Source organism: Triturus cristatus, chromosome 7 (genome assembly GCF_964204655.1).
Source record: "Triturus cristatus chromosome 7, aTriCri1.1, whole genome shotgun sequence".
NCBI classification, from domain to species: domain Eukaryota; kingdom Metazoa; phylum Chordata; class Amphibia; order Caudata; family Salamandridae; genus Triturus; species Triturus cristatus.
In genome coordinates, this window is record NC_140590.1 from 1,177,842,521 (window position 1) to 1,177,856,875 (window position 14,355).

A 14,355-nucleotide genomic window follows, 5' to 3' on the forward strand; every position below is an offset into this window, starting at 1 on the left:
TACGTGGGTTGCATCTGCGGCTTTGCATCCTACTGTACCATATAAGCATATTGCAAGCCACTAAGGAGTTCCAACATTACATGGAGGCACGCAGCCGAGTACCTTTATAAGGCCATTGAACGCTAAGCTGACTTTCAATACTAATGTGAAATTAAGGGATATTTTATTCTTTATAATATGTATGCATTTCACCTTGGAATCAACCTTATATACTATCTCACAATATTAACTTCTTTTTTATAGAGCTTAACACTGCACCTTTGCAATTTCTATGTTCCTTGCTATACAAGTATACTGTTACCCAATGTCAGAGCTATTGCTTCTTACAGGGAACAGGAATTACAGATTTGCCAGAACTGTTCCAGTTTTCCACCAACTGGCGGGTATATGTGAGAAAATTCAGCACAAGTCCCAGTTTTCGGAGAGGTTTGACTGAACAAACGGGAAGGCACGTTTTCCAGTGTGAATTATCGTTTATCTGCTAGCAGAAAATAAATTGACGCAGATGATGTTTTGAGTAAATGTCTCTTTGTCTGTGTATTTTCTGTGCTACTGAGCGCTGTTAATTGTGTCATTCTGTGACTCTCGGATGATGCAGCGTTGTAGTCCTACTGTATAATGTCGCAGGTTTGGCTTTCAAAGTCTGCTCACCCTATTGTTTCCTCTTCCTTCTGTAACTTACCTCCTTTTGATCATAGCTATCTGTGGCCCGCTCCCCTGACTAACCTAGCTGTCTGTTATAAGTGCTAATTAGATCAATACATAGTTGTGGCATAGCCAAATACTTTCATAATGTCATTGGTGAAGTCAATGAATCATTTTCTACTGAACAATTTCACATGCATGGGACATTATCATCGCCCTGTACCCACTATGTGTATTACAGACAATGCATGTCAGTCGACTTGGCTTTGAAAATGCTTGTTTTTGACCCTGGCACCTAAGAAGTTTTGGGCCATCGCACATTTTTCGGCTGCTTCTCTTCACTCCTCCCTTTTCAAGTATGTGTTGTTTTTATTTTCATTTTATTTCCTGCTTTAATATTTTATGCACTGATGGCGCTCCTTGCAGGCTCCAGACCACAGTGTGCTTTTCCAGACAGAAGATGAAGAAAGTTGGTAGGTGGAACTGAAAGCACTGCCTCTGTGTCCTGGAAGGGATAACATAGAGCCACAAGCATCAAGGAAAAAAGCGGTCGCAAACGGGCAGATTCTCAGAATCTGCCCCTTTGCGACCGGTATTTTTGCATTTGGGATGCATTATCCTAAACGCAAAAATCGCAAATTGTGATTGCATTTAAGGAATCGCAAATTGCGATGCCTTGAATACACTGCAAGATGCTATTTGAAATAACGATTTTGCTATTAGGGTCGGCTAATTACTGGAAAATTATACCTGATGGTAATTAGCGAAAACTTTGAAAAATGCACTAAAGTGTATTTTTCAGAGTTACATGTTACACACACACATGCCCTTGGGGCATGTGTGTGCGCAACATGGGTTCGCATTACAATTTCAGGGGTGCAACAGGGTGTCCTTTTGGCACCCTTGAAATTGCATGTGCAATCTGCGAGTAACTTATGGGTACTCGCAAATTGCGCATGCAATTCCCATTCATTCCTGTGGGCCTGTAGGCCCATAGGAATGAATGGGAATCCATTCCTTAATTACGACTCGCAACTGGCGGGTCGCAATTAAGGAATTTGAAGGAATCGCTATTATTTTAACGATTCCTACATGCATAGGCTTTTGCGGTTCCATAATTGCGAGTCCCTAATAATCGCAATTAAAGAGTCGCAAACGCCTACCTTGATGCATGAGGGGGATAGTGCTTTATACACTCCTGCCTGAGCACAACGGCAGTGTTACTGTGCACAGCTAGTGTTTAATTTGTGCCAGTGTATGCCAGTCCACCACAAAGTGCTGCTGTCTATCTATTTTTGTAGCAGGGCACATCAGCAACAGTTTGTAACAACTGAATATACTTTAAAATCTAAAAATAACTTGTCAGCAAGGCCATCGTCACAGCCTCGGCGACCACACACTTTTATTGGATGCAATGGAATCGTGAAAATTGTCATAATTTGTTGGAGTGTGATACTCTGTGTGAGAGGTGTGGCGCAGTGGCCAGAGCGACTTACTCCAGCACACTGGGCACACGGTTCAGCCCCCGGTGGCAGCTCAGCTCGGGATAATGTGACTCTGGGTAATAGCTCACTTAATTTCCCCGACGGCCACCAGCACCTGGACACCATTAGGGGTGATAAGCTGGCGCTTTACAAATGTGGAATTATTATTATTATTAGTGGGTAGCAATGCCAGTGGCATTTGGCAGCGCTGTATGTGGCCGTGGGTGCTGCAACATGCAGTGGCCTCCCGCGAAATATCTTGTGCTCTGGCACTTATTTTTTATAACAAATTAGGCACTGGTGGCAGCTTACTTCATGTTGTGAAAGCTGCCTACAAAACTTAAATATATTTTCAGTTTTATATAGCACAAACTCAACCCGAAGGTGTTGGAGCGCTTTACATGAGCAGCAGTTACATTACACAAGGACACATCCATTTTTAGTAGGCATGGGAGATTAAGTGATTTGCCCAGAATCATAGGATGTTGAGCCCATGCTAAGACTCAAACCTGGTTCCCCAGCTCCGAAGTCGGCACCTCTGGCCGTTAGGCCACAGCCACATGAACAATAAATACCTTAGCCAAATTAATAATAAAGAAACGTACAGCACTGGGGGCACTCACCAGACCCTAGAGCTGATTCTTACCGTTGTAGATGCCGATCCTGCCATCACCGCCGCACAGCTGGCTTGACTTGCCGAAGCAGACCTGGTCACACTCCACAGCGCTGACCGGCTGATGCCTCTCCATGTCCACGTCGTTCCCACAGAAGCAGGCGTAGCCCGCCTCCACCCCGGCGTACTGCAACGAGAGAGGCACAATACTGAATAAGGCCATCCTCATTCCAGACTCAGCACCAATGCACTCACCGAGCATCTTATCAAAGATCCAACTTCTAAACGTAGGCCCAGTATCTAAGCCATGATCCGTTACCTGAGCAGAGACCCAGCACCCATGTCCAGGCCTCTAATGTCCACAGGTGCATCGTTTTGATATTAGAATGGCATCCCTCCGTAGGCCTTGCACCTATCCACAGGTACAATGTTGAGAAAGTGCTCACAGCATTGACCCACAGTCCAGTCCCAATTACCCTACCAAGAGCTGAGCATCTACTCTAGCGTTGGCATTCATCCAGCATCTGTCGACAGACCTATCCTCGGTTCTATCTTCAATCCAATGCCCATAAGTACAGACTAAACATTTATGAAATGAAACATCTACCCAGATTCTAGCTAGAGATTCAGTATGCATTCAGTCAACAAGCCAAACATCTGCCCACATACCGACCATCTACCCACGTCCCAGCGTCTACCAGCTGGCACAGCATCTACCCACAGACGCTGCATCTACCAACAGGCCCAGCATCTACCCACAGACCCCCGTCTACCCACAGGGTGGATAGCTATACACAGGCCCTTACTCTATCCACAGGCACCACATCTACACAATGCTCAGGGTCCACCCACAAGCCCACCATCTAACCACAGGACCAACGTCTACCAAACGGGCCCGCATCCACCCACAGGACCAACGTCTACCAACAGGCCCATCTTCTACCCACAGACCCTACATCTACCCACAGGGCCAGTGTCTATACACAGACCCCGTCTCTATCCACAGGCACAGCACCTACCTTAGAACCAACATCTAACCACATGCTCAGCGTCTATCCATACGATATATTGTATGTTCTGAGTTATTCCTTCTCTTTCCTTTTCCTTCCCAGGGTATGAAGTTGCATTTAAACCGTATTGATTAGTAGTGGTTGACCGGTATGGCAACCCATATGTGATAAAGTTTTTCACCACAAATCTTTTTTGGTTTTCCAAAGTCAGTCAAGGACCATATTTCTTCATATCGTATTGTACCCAGGTCCTGTGGCGATTATTGGGTTACCCCAATAATTTGTAACAGCGTCCATCCACAGGCCCAGCTTTTACCCACAGCCCCAGCGTCTATCCACAGGTTCAGCCTCTAACTAAAGGACCAGCAGCTATTCACAGGTCCAGGCTCTACCCGCAGGACCAACAGCTGTTCACAGGCATAGCATCTATGCCCAGGAGTAGCGGTGAAACACAGGAATAGCATCTATCCATGTCAGTAGTATCCACCCACAGGCACAGTATCTAATGACAGGTCCAGCATCTATCCACAGCAAAAATAGCTATCCTTAGGTGTAACAGCTGGATCACTGACAGAATATCAAGGACACCAATATAGTGTCAAAAATATTGAGGATCTAAACAGTGAGAAGGTATGTGTAAATAGGTAAGTAGTGATGTACTATTCTTAACGCCTCATCTACATACCTTGAAGATATATATCTCGTCAAGGTACATATATGTGGAGTTATTTGTATTTAAACATTGCTTACCTATAGAAACGTACCTTCGCCATATTCTTGTCCTCGATATTCTTGACACAATATTTTGTCCCCACGATATTTTTGTACTCAGTATTTATGTCCAAACACCTAGTAGCTCTCTATACACAGATGTAACATCTATGCACATGTCCATCATCTTTCAAGAGGCCCAGGAGCTATCCTCTGGCACAGCACCTACCGACAGGAGCATCTGTCTACGGGCATAGCATCTATCCGCAGACACGGTACCACAGGCCCAGCATTTAGCCACCGCCACAGCGTATACTCACAGCTCCAGCATCTATCCACAGACCCATCTCTCTACAGACCCAGTAGCTATCCAGGGGCATGGCATCTATCCACACACACAGTATCTGTGCACAGGCCCGCACGGTCGCTATTCAAAGCTTCTGGACAGGTACATCTTCTTCTTGACCATGCACATGCAACGACCCACACACCACACTTACCTTATACCCTTTCCTGCGACAGAAGCGGATGCACACTTGCACGGTAAGTTTAGTAGATGTGCCACTGCTCCCCCCGAGTGCCGGGGGGTTGCCAGTGTCCAGGAAGCAGCCTAGGTACCCAGGCACTGTGGACAAAAACAAGGAGCAATTAGTGGATACTGAACTCTACACTGCAGGCAAAGAGACAGGCATGCTGAGTGCCCTGAACACTGATTCTTTAGGCTACACTTCTGTGTTCAATCCCTGGCAGTGCCACCTAAGCTACTGCCTGGCACTAAGACTCTTATAAAGGTTGTTCTGGGGCTGTCACTTACTGTGGCAGCTGGGGATGTCGCAATATTTCCAGTAGACCCCCTCCTCTGTCTCTGAGACATAGCACCAGGGCTGCACATCCCCGTCTGGGTTCCTGCATAAAGAGAGATAAGACTTACATCAAAGGCAACCCGAGAGAGCGGTCTGTCATTCGCACTGTGCTGTTCAGGGCATACGGCCACCCTTCATGATCAATGAACTCCACAAAGCACCAATGTACACTTTACATGACTTTGAGGCACCCTTAGGCACCCAAGGATAATGTTTCAGAGACACGCTTTACAGCCAGCCGTCGAAATAATTGCCTTATTTAAACAAGCATCAGCAAAGCCAATAGGTTGCTCCTGTGCAAGAGCAGGCGGCTTTGCCAATATGTTTTAGCCATGTTGTACACCTCCGTGGTTGCGGTTCAGCATGGCTAAAAGTTAGTAGGGTAAAGGAGAGTGGCATAGAGTGTAATAAAGTGGAGTAGAGTAGAGTGTTATGGAGTGGCATAGAGTGGCGTGGGGTGGCGTATAGTAGAGTTCAGAGGAGTGGAGTGCCGTGGAGTAGTGTACAGTGTTGTGGATTGTCATGGAGGAATTATATTGTCATAGAATGGAAGGGTGTAGAGTTGAGTGGTGCAGAGTGGAGCACAGTGTCAGAGTTGAGTAGAGTGTCAGAGTGGAGTGGCATGGAGTATTGTGGAGTGGTGTAGAGTAGAGTGGAGTGGCATAGAGGTTGTTGTGTAGAGTGCCGCACAGTGTTGTAGAGTACAGTGGCGTACAGCGGAGTAGATTGTCATAGAATAGAGTGGCATTTGGTGGAGTGGCGTAGTGTGTCATAGATCAGTGTCATAGATCAGAGTGGAGTAAAGAGGCATTGAGTGACATAGAGGTAGTTGCGTAGAGCATCAGAGTGAAGGAGTGACGTAGAATGCTGTGGAGTGGAGTGGCATAGAGTGGGGTAGAGAGTCTGGAGCAGAGTTTAGTCGAGTAGAGCATCATAGAGTGGAGTATTATGGAGTGGTGTCACAGAGTTTGGTGTAGTAGAGTGGAGTAGAGTGAAGTGACAAAGTACAGTGGTGCAAATAGAGTGGTGTGGATTGCAGTGGTGTAGGGTGCATTTGTTGTGAGTAAAGTGGTGTAGAGTGCATTGTTGTAGAGTGCAGTGGTTTAGAGTACAGTGGCATAGTGTAGACTGCAGTGGTGTAGAGTGCAGTGGCATAGAGTGCAGTGGTGTAGATTGTTTCAGAGTAGAGCGGAGTGGCGCAGGGTAGAGTATAGTGGATGCAGGGTAGAGCGGTGTAGAGTAGAGTGGCACAGCATTGATTGTAGTGGTGTAGAGTTGAGTGGCGCAGAGTGGAGTAGAGTGGCATAGAGTGCAGTGGCATAGATTGCAGAGGCGTAGAGTAGATTGTTTCAGAGTAGAGCAAAGTGGTGCAGAATAGAATGGTGCAGGATAGAGTGGAGTGGTGCAGGGTAGAGTGGAGTGGTTTAGAGCGGGGGCATAGAGTGCACTGGCGTAGAGTGCAGTGTTGCTGAGTGGAATGGTGCAGAGTGGAGTGGCCTAGACTGGAGTGGTGTAGAGTGCAGTGTCATAGAGTGCAGTGATGCACAGTAGATTAGAGTGGCATGGAGTGCATTGACGTAGAGTGCAATAGAGTGGCATAGAATTATGCAGAGTAGAGTAAAGTGGCGTAGAGTGGCATAGAGTTAAGTGGGAGAGAGTATAGTGCTGCAGAGTAGAGGGCCGTAGAGTGCAGTGACATAGAGTAGAGTGGTGTGAAGTGCATTGGTATAGAGTGCAGTGGCGTAAAGTGGTGTTATGTTATGGTAATGGCATTTATAATGTACACAGCTACTCCAAGAAGTGTCCAGGCACATACCCTACTAGGCAGTTAGGAGCACCAGGACAGTTTATTCAAAGACCAAGGTTTTCAGTTTCTTTCTAAATAACCCCGGATCCTTTGCAGCTCGTAACTCAGTCGGGAGCTGATTCCAGGCCACCGCCCGCAATGGCAATCCTGTTGCGCCATATTTACAAAGTGACGCATCTGAGCAGATGCGTCACTTTATAAAGCCCTGCACTACATTATTACTGCGTCAGGTATAATGTATGCAGGGTGTGCGTTCCCACGTAAGTAAGCCTCATAGAAGTGACGCAGTGAAATCTACGAGATTTAACGGTGCCACTTCTAGGGTGCAAATGCATCAATATCTTACGCCTACCTCACAGCAGGCGTAAGACTGACCAGGCCCTTTCACATGGGGCCTGCCCCGTGTGAAAGGACACATTGTTGGAGTTGCGTCACTTTTGTGACACACTCCAGCAATGCGTCACTTTTGCCCCTTACAGATACGTCAGAAATACTGGCGTATCTGTAACTCCTTGCGACATGATGAGTCATACAGTAAATATGATGCATCCATTATGTCGCAAGGAGGGCGCACTGAGAAGTGACGCATCCTGCTTTCACGCAGCGATGCATCACTTCTCATAAATGAGGCCCTATATACGGAACTCTCCATATCTTGATCATTTTATTGGGTGTATTGGTTTTCGCAATGATGTTTCACTATGTTTTGCTGGGGGCAACTACAGGCGCAAATTATTTAACACATGTCAAATGATGGTATTTATCTGCAATGTGCTCCGACCTAATGTTTTGATATGAAGATAAAAGATGACAAGAAGAAAGTAGATTAACTTGATTGTGCAACTTGTTCTTGAGGATACAGTGGGTTAAAATGTACTGTATCTTCTAAGATAGTTAACAGCAGCAGGAAAGGCACCCCTTTTTACACTAGTGCAACCTTCCCTAACACTAACTGGCCCTGGTCAGGTGGCATTAGGTACAGTGCAAGGCTGCCTCTCTCACACTTTCAGGATGTTATAGTCACAACATGCATCACACAGGCGTCGCTGACATATGCAAGTGGTACAGACAACAGCCATGAACATGTCCTAATAAACACAATAGGTATGGCAAACCTGTGCAACAGCAGTGCAAGCATCTCTCCCACACAGAACAGACACACTACATGCAGCACCAGTTCATGCTTCCTCAGACATGCAGAACACTACAGCTCGTGCAGAAGCAGTGCAAGCTTCCCACACACACACAGAAGAGTAAATGCACAAAAAGGTAGCCACGCCAGCTTACTTGTGCCTATGTGAGAGTGATTGTAAATCTGATGTGGGAGGATGTAGGATGGTGTTTTCAGGAATCATGGAGTTGGATGGGTTGGAAGGGAAAAGGGAGGGATAGAGCAGCTTCTTAAATGGGGAAGGAACATATAAAAGATGGGAAGTATGGGAAGAGGATAGCATACACACACGCAATAGTGAGAGTCCTGAGTGTTGCTGAATAGGCATTCCTCACGCACAACAGGGACAGCCAGACCGGACATTGTCCGTAATGAAGTGTGTATTTATTATTCTAACTCCACACGTGCTTTGATAGTAAGGAAGGTTATAAAGAGGACCGAGGCAAACATAACTGCACTTTTAGTTTTTTGATACGCTCGTTTGAAAGTACTGAGATACACTACGGAGACTGGTCATCATAATGCATCGTTCCTCACACAGATAGTGTTTGGCTGGCTTAGTTGGGATTTACCCACGCGATGGTGACTGATCTGGTTCTCACAGCGTGGGTTATATACACACACACATACACTATGGAGAGCAGTATTGGAAGCTACCATCACATAATCAAATACTCAGAACAGTTGCATAACATGCAACAGCAGTGCAGGTTTCACACATGCAGGACATGAACAACACATGTATCACCAGAGTGATTCAGCTCCTAGAGCATCTAGGGAGTTCTCAATGCAGGTAAACACATAAGAGGTGTCTGTCTCGGCAGCAAGAGGGTTTTTTGAGAAAGGAAGAAATGTAATGAGGAGAAAAGTGACAGGGCATGGAAGTCGATTTAGCAAAAATTCCAGGAGTAACAGAAGTGACATCACACACCCTTTAAACTTGATGACATCACAGGAAGTGACCTCTTATGACCTGCAACATTTCGTAGAAAGTGATGTCATGACTTTAACCTTGATGATGCCATGATAACTGACACTGCTGAAGTTCCATAATATTTGCATGATTATTATAACAACACAAAACAGACAAATATCGGTTTTCAATACAGAGTATATGAGGATGCTAGCATAATCTTTGAAAGTGGTGGATGGGAATAATTGTCCTGATTTGTAGCGAACAAGTGAAGTGAGTGAGCCAGACCGATTCTAGTAGGGGTAACAGGGGGTTATTCCCGAGAACAATTAGAAAAAATGTGCATTGAAAGCACAATTTTCACATACATTTTCTAAAATGCCACACACGCTCTGAAAAGGGTTCTCATTAAATATTCAAGTCACTTCATTGTGTGCCAAGTCAAGGAAACCAGATGCTTCTCAGGAGTTGATCCCATTTTGTTTCACAATTGGCCCTGGCTACCACTATATGTAAATAAATTGTCTTCATTGTGCCAGTTCCAGGCTTTTGCCATGGTTGCCTCATTTGCCATAAATTACCTCTAGTATGCCAATACTAGTATTTTACCATGGGTCTCCATTATGCCATGAATTTGCTCCAGTAGGCAGTGGCAGCAATTTGGGACAAGTGCCTCCTGTCATGCTTAGAATTGCCTGAGCATACTTGTGCCAATCTTTTGCCATGGGTGCTACTCACATTCACACATAAGGCCCGATTACGATAAAGGCCGGAAGGGCTCCGACCCTGCCCGCATCATAATCTGCCCTTCCGAACGAGCCATTTTGATGGGCTCGTCGGAAGGGAATCCGACTCAGATTTTCGAATGGGTTCCGACGGCTTCGGAGAGCCTGTCCCCCATCCGTAAACCCTGCAGTAATACCGCGGCTGGCTCTTTGCGGCCAAGGGATTACGATGGTAGTTTCCCACTGCCTTTTTGTGCCGGCCCTTCCGGCACAAAAAAACATTAGGAAACAGCTTTGGGGGTCCCCAGCACTGCCCTCATGGGTGCAAGGTCGCCGAATGGCAGCCTAGGGTGCCCCTATGGTGCCCCGCTGTTGATCCTTGCCACAGTGTGCAGGAATGAACGGCACCACTGCTTTTTGCTTTGGGAGCATGCATTCCATTCGGAATGCATGCTCCCATAGAAAACTATAGGATTCGGTCGCATCCTAATTGCTGGACTGGAACCGACGAAAGGAGGTCGATTGGTTCCATTTCCAAAGCAATGTCGGATGGACTCTGGTCCGTCCAACATCGCAATCAGGCCCTTAGTCTCCCATAGTCATACGTTGCTACTTACTCACAGTCACTTGAACTTACTGTTACTCTCACTCACAATTACTCTCATTCACTGTTGATCACTCTTACTCCTTTGGATTCACTCTCTAACACTCCTCACACTCATTCTCATTCTCATTCATCCACTCACTTTCAGCCACACCTACTCCCACTCTTACTCACTCATACGCATTTACTGAGACTCAGTCTCACTCATTCTCACACACTACTTGTTACTGACTCTCGCCCACTCAGTTTCCTTCACACACATATGCTAACATGTACAGCCATACACAATCACACGTACACTCTCTCTAACACAAACTCTCACCCGCAAACACACACACACAACATACATTTAAAAAATTGCTCTTTTTACCTTAGCTTCTAGCAAAAGTCTTATTACAGCTCCTGGTGCTCTATTTTTATTACACTAATAGTGAATAATAAATTATTGTTCACTATTGGTGTAACTTAAAAATGGACAGCAAACAAAAAGAGCTGAGCGCCAATGACCAAAAGAGCAAGCTGTTTCTTGTTCTTGGCGCTGAATTTGCTGCCTCTGAGGGAAGGGGGTCACAAAAGCAGTGCCAGGGGTCATAAGGGGAAAACCAGGGTTTCAGATGTGACCCCTACATGAAGTCAATGTGACGAGCCTAATTTAAAGAACTGCACACTGTTCAGGAACCCTCCCGTAGAGTCCTGGGTACTGTTTAGTTGAACTCCTCTAGAATATTGGGGCGTCCTATGCAGTTCATGCAGTGCTTAATTTGAGCCGGTGGTTTCCGGTGCTGAGCACCGGCACTTAATTGCCGGCACCGGCACTTAATTGCCGGAACCTACAGTTATGACAGCTGCCACATGGTGGCCCTGTTTGTGTAATTTAAAGATTAGCAGAGAAACAGTTGTTTTGTAATTCAATATACATACAAAATAACTATTTGCCACCCAAGCCATTTTTAAAGTTTTGGTGGCCTCAAACAGTCTGAATTGTCACATTTGTAGCAGTATAATGGTTAGTAGTTGTGTAAGTACAGTGGCAATGTGTGGTGCAAACTGCATAGGCCTCCTGACAGGGCCCTAACTCTTATTTTTTTTTTACAAATGAAGCACTGAGTTCACGTCGTTTATTGTGTCGAGTTCTGCAGGTTTCAGAGTACTGCATTCAGTTCTGGAGGCAACGCCAAGATTATTCTATTGAGTTCTGAGGCCACCTTTGTGATACTATGCATAACCCTAGAAGCCACCTTCCGCGAATCTGCACAGTTCTGCATGCCACATCTGAAGTATTGATTCCAGTGCGGGATGGCACACGTGTTGTGCTCAGTTCTGGAGGCCACGTCGGTGAGTGAGCAAACAGACGAATTAGTGTTTTTGGATGGGTAAATCAATGGATGGCTGTGCGAGTATTAGGCATGGTTAAAGGATGGACGAAACGTCTGGATTGAAAATGGTAACTTGATGGCTATAAATTGTGAAAAATTAACGGTGAGTCAGAAACTGCATTTATATAGTGCACAGTAAGGTTTCCAGTGATGATTAATGGATGGTGAGTAGATAGTGAATGCAGAGTGAACGGTGACCTCAGTCAGATTGAATGGTGTCTTCAGGGTGAACGGTGACAGCCGCATTTATTCTGTTCCCGGTAGCATGTGTTTATTTGGGATCCTTAATTACTTTGGGGTTACACTTGTGAGATTTATATCGAGGTAAATGATTACGAGTTGTATTTTCTAATGTGTTTATGGATGTATTTCGCACGAATATATTCTGCATTACCCACGATTTGTATCGGTATAGCCCACAGATGGCGCTGTTTTGTTATTTACACGGTTTTCTTAAATCTTAATTTTCAAGTGACTTAAAGAGTCGTCAAATAAAACATTGTAAATACATTAACTACACACACCAGCACGAGACAGACAAATACTGACTCTAATCTTTCATTGTGAGCAAACCATGAACGTGTGAGGCTTAGACTAGACCCGGGCAAATCTTAAATTATGTCGGCGTGATTCCCATAATTTTGGGAATTTTGCATTACACTTGTTTTGTGAAATTCTCAAAACGATGCCCTTACTCCACATCATGTACTTACAACGCCTTTTACAGCAAAATTATAGCTTTGGCGTCTGGGAACAACACGGTCGATCAGAACCCGAACCGCTGTTGTTCCTGACAATTATGTTTTTTTGCTATTTTTTTTTTTGCCTGAAATGCTTCCTCGTATAAAAACGGAGACAAGGATGCATTGAGCGCAAAAATATACCACTAAATGACAGATTTGCATTTTGCACGATTATGCGTAATTGCACACAATTTCCCCGAAATTTCATGGGGTTACGCAGCAGCAAATCACGCGAATTTCGCATGGGCCTACTTTAGACTATGCCATTTCTTGATTCCGCAAGTTACAACAAAGTGGGAAGGTTACAGTAATGCTAAAGTGTTGCGTGGTGATGTAATGACTCAGAAGAAACAACACACCACATAATATATTTATAGCTCACACTTTATTTTTAGAGGGCTAAATATTTACTGTTATTCTTTAATAGTGCTGGAATAAGAACAAGAGAATTGGCAATTTTATTTTGTTTCCAGGATCATAGTCATAAGAACATAAACTGCACCATTAAATTTACGTCTGTTGTTAAGCAAGAACTGATGAAAGCTTCAACTTAAATTTGCCTGTCCCCTGATAAACAAATAATAACAAGCATTTACAAAGCAACGGTCTCGGCATTGTTAAAGTTAGAGCTATTGGCATTGCTCATGACAATGCCGTTCCTTTAAATGTTTTAAACTCAAAAACATAAACAAAAATAATGTCATGAGCAATGCCAATAGCTCTAATTTTACCAATGCCGAGACCATTGCATTGTAAATGCTTGTTCCTCCAGCTGACGGATCCGGTGAGTTTGCAGAGAGGGGAAAGCCGAGCGGAATCCTGGCTCACACACGCACACAGCCCTCCCTGCCTCCCTCCCGCATCCCTCTCCCCCCACCCCTCCCCTTCCCCCCCCCCTCCGTCCCCCAACATCAGCAGAGAAGTAAATCCCACACTTGGGAAGCCTGACACCAGCTCTGAGATGCAGGCTCAGGTCTTAGCTCCAGAGTGTGGAATAAAATAAATGAACGCACACATAAATATATGCATTTGTAAGTGCAGGTATGCGTGCGTCCATACCCTGCATGTCCGCGCGCGTGGACATGATTATATTGCTGCTGTGTGTGTGTGCGTGCTCACACACGCTGACGTAAAGCTACGTGTCTGTGTCTGTAGGCGTTAGATTGTATACAATAAGTATACATATATGCATTGTACACTGCTCTGAAGGTAAGTGGGCAGATATGCAGGCTGGTAGCTAGAGATGACGACAGGAAGGTAGATGAGACTTGGTCAGAAAGGCAGTCAGGCCGGTAGGTGGGTAGATGGGTAGGCAGGGTGGCTGGTAGGGAGGCACATACTGATGGGAAGGTAGGTAGGTGAAGACATAAACAGCTAGTGCGGGCAGGCAGACAGGTGGGTAGATAGAAAGGGGGAGGCTGGCAGGCAGGGCACTAGGTAGGTAGAGGTAGGTGTATACGTAGGCAGATAGTGATGCCTGCAGGATTCTATGGGGAGACAGGCAGGGAGGTCTGCAAGTGGGCAGTCAGGTAGATGGATATGTACACAGAGGCAGGGAGACGGGTAGGGAGGCATGTTGGCAGCTAGGGGATCAGGCAGACTGTAGGTGGCCTACCGGGGGAACTGATGGAAAAAAGAAACAACTAAGCATGTGCAATAAGAACAACAAAATGCATGCTAAGAATACCCA

At 45.4% G+C, this 14,355-nt stretch overlaps 1 protein-coding gene and 1 long non-coding RNA gene across 2 annotated transcripts in view; one reads left to right on the top strand and one right to left on the bottom strand.

Annotated features, from left to right (window-relative positions):
* Positions 1-519, top strand: part of LOC146811382 (uncharacterized) — a 133,457-nt gene extending 132,938 nt beyond the window's left edge. The window contains exon 3 of the long non-coding RNA XR_014966722.1: positions 330-519. This is a non-coding gene — a long non-coding RNA (uncharacterized LOC146811382). The remainder of the gene's footprint in view (positions 1-329) is intronic.
* The window catches only part of KREMEN2 (kringle containing transmembrane protein 2), a 125,908-nt gene that overhangs the window by 23,080 nt on the left and 88,473 nt on the right, over positions 1-14,355 (bottom strand). The window contains exons 3-5 of the mRNA XM_085618494.1: positions 5,278-5,369; positions 4,964-5,088; positions 2,776-2,929 (exon numbers count right to left, since the gene is read on the bottom strand). Coding sequence (XP_085474620.1) covers positions 2,776-2,929; positions 4,964-5,088; positions 5,278-5,369 — 371 coding nt within the window. The remainder of the gene's footprint in view (positions 1-2,775; positions 2,930-4,963; positions 5,089-5,277; positions 5,370-14,355) is intronic.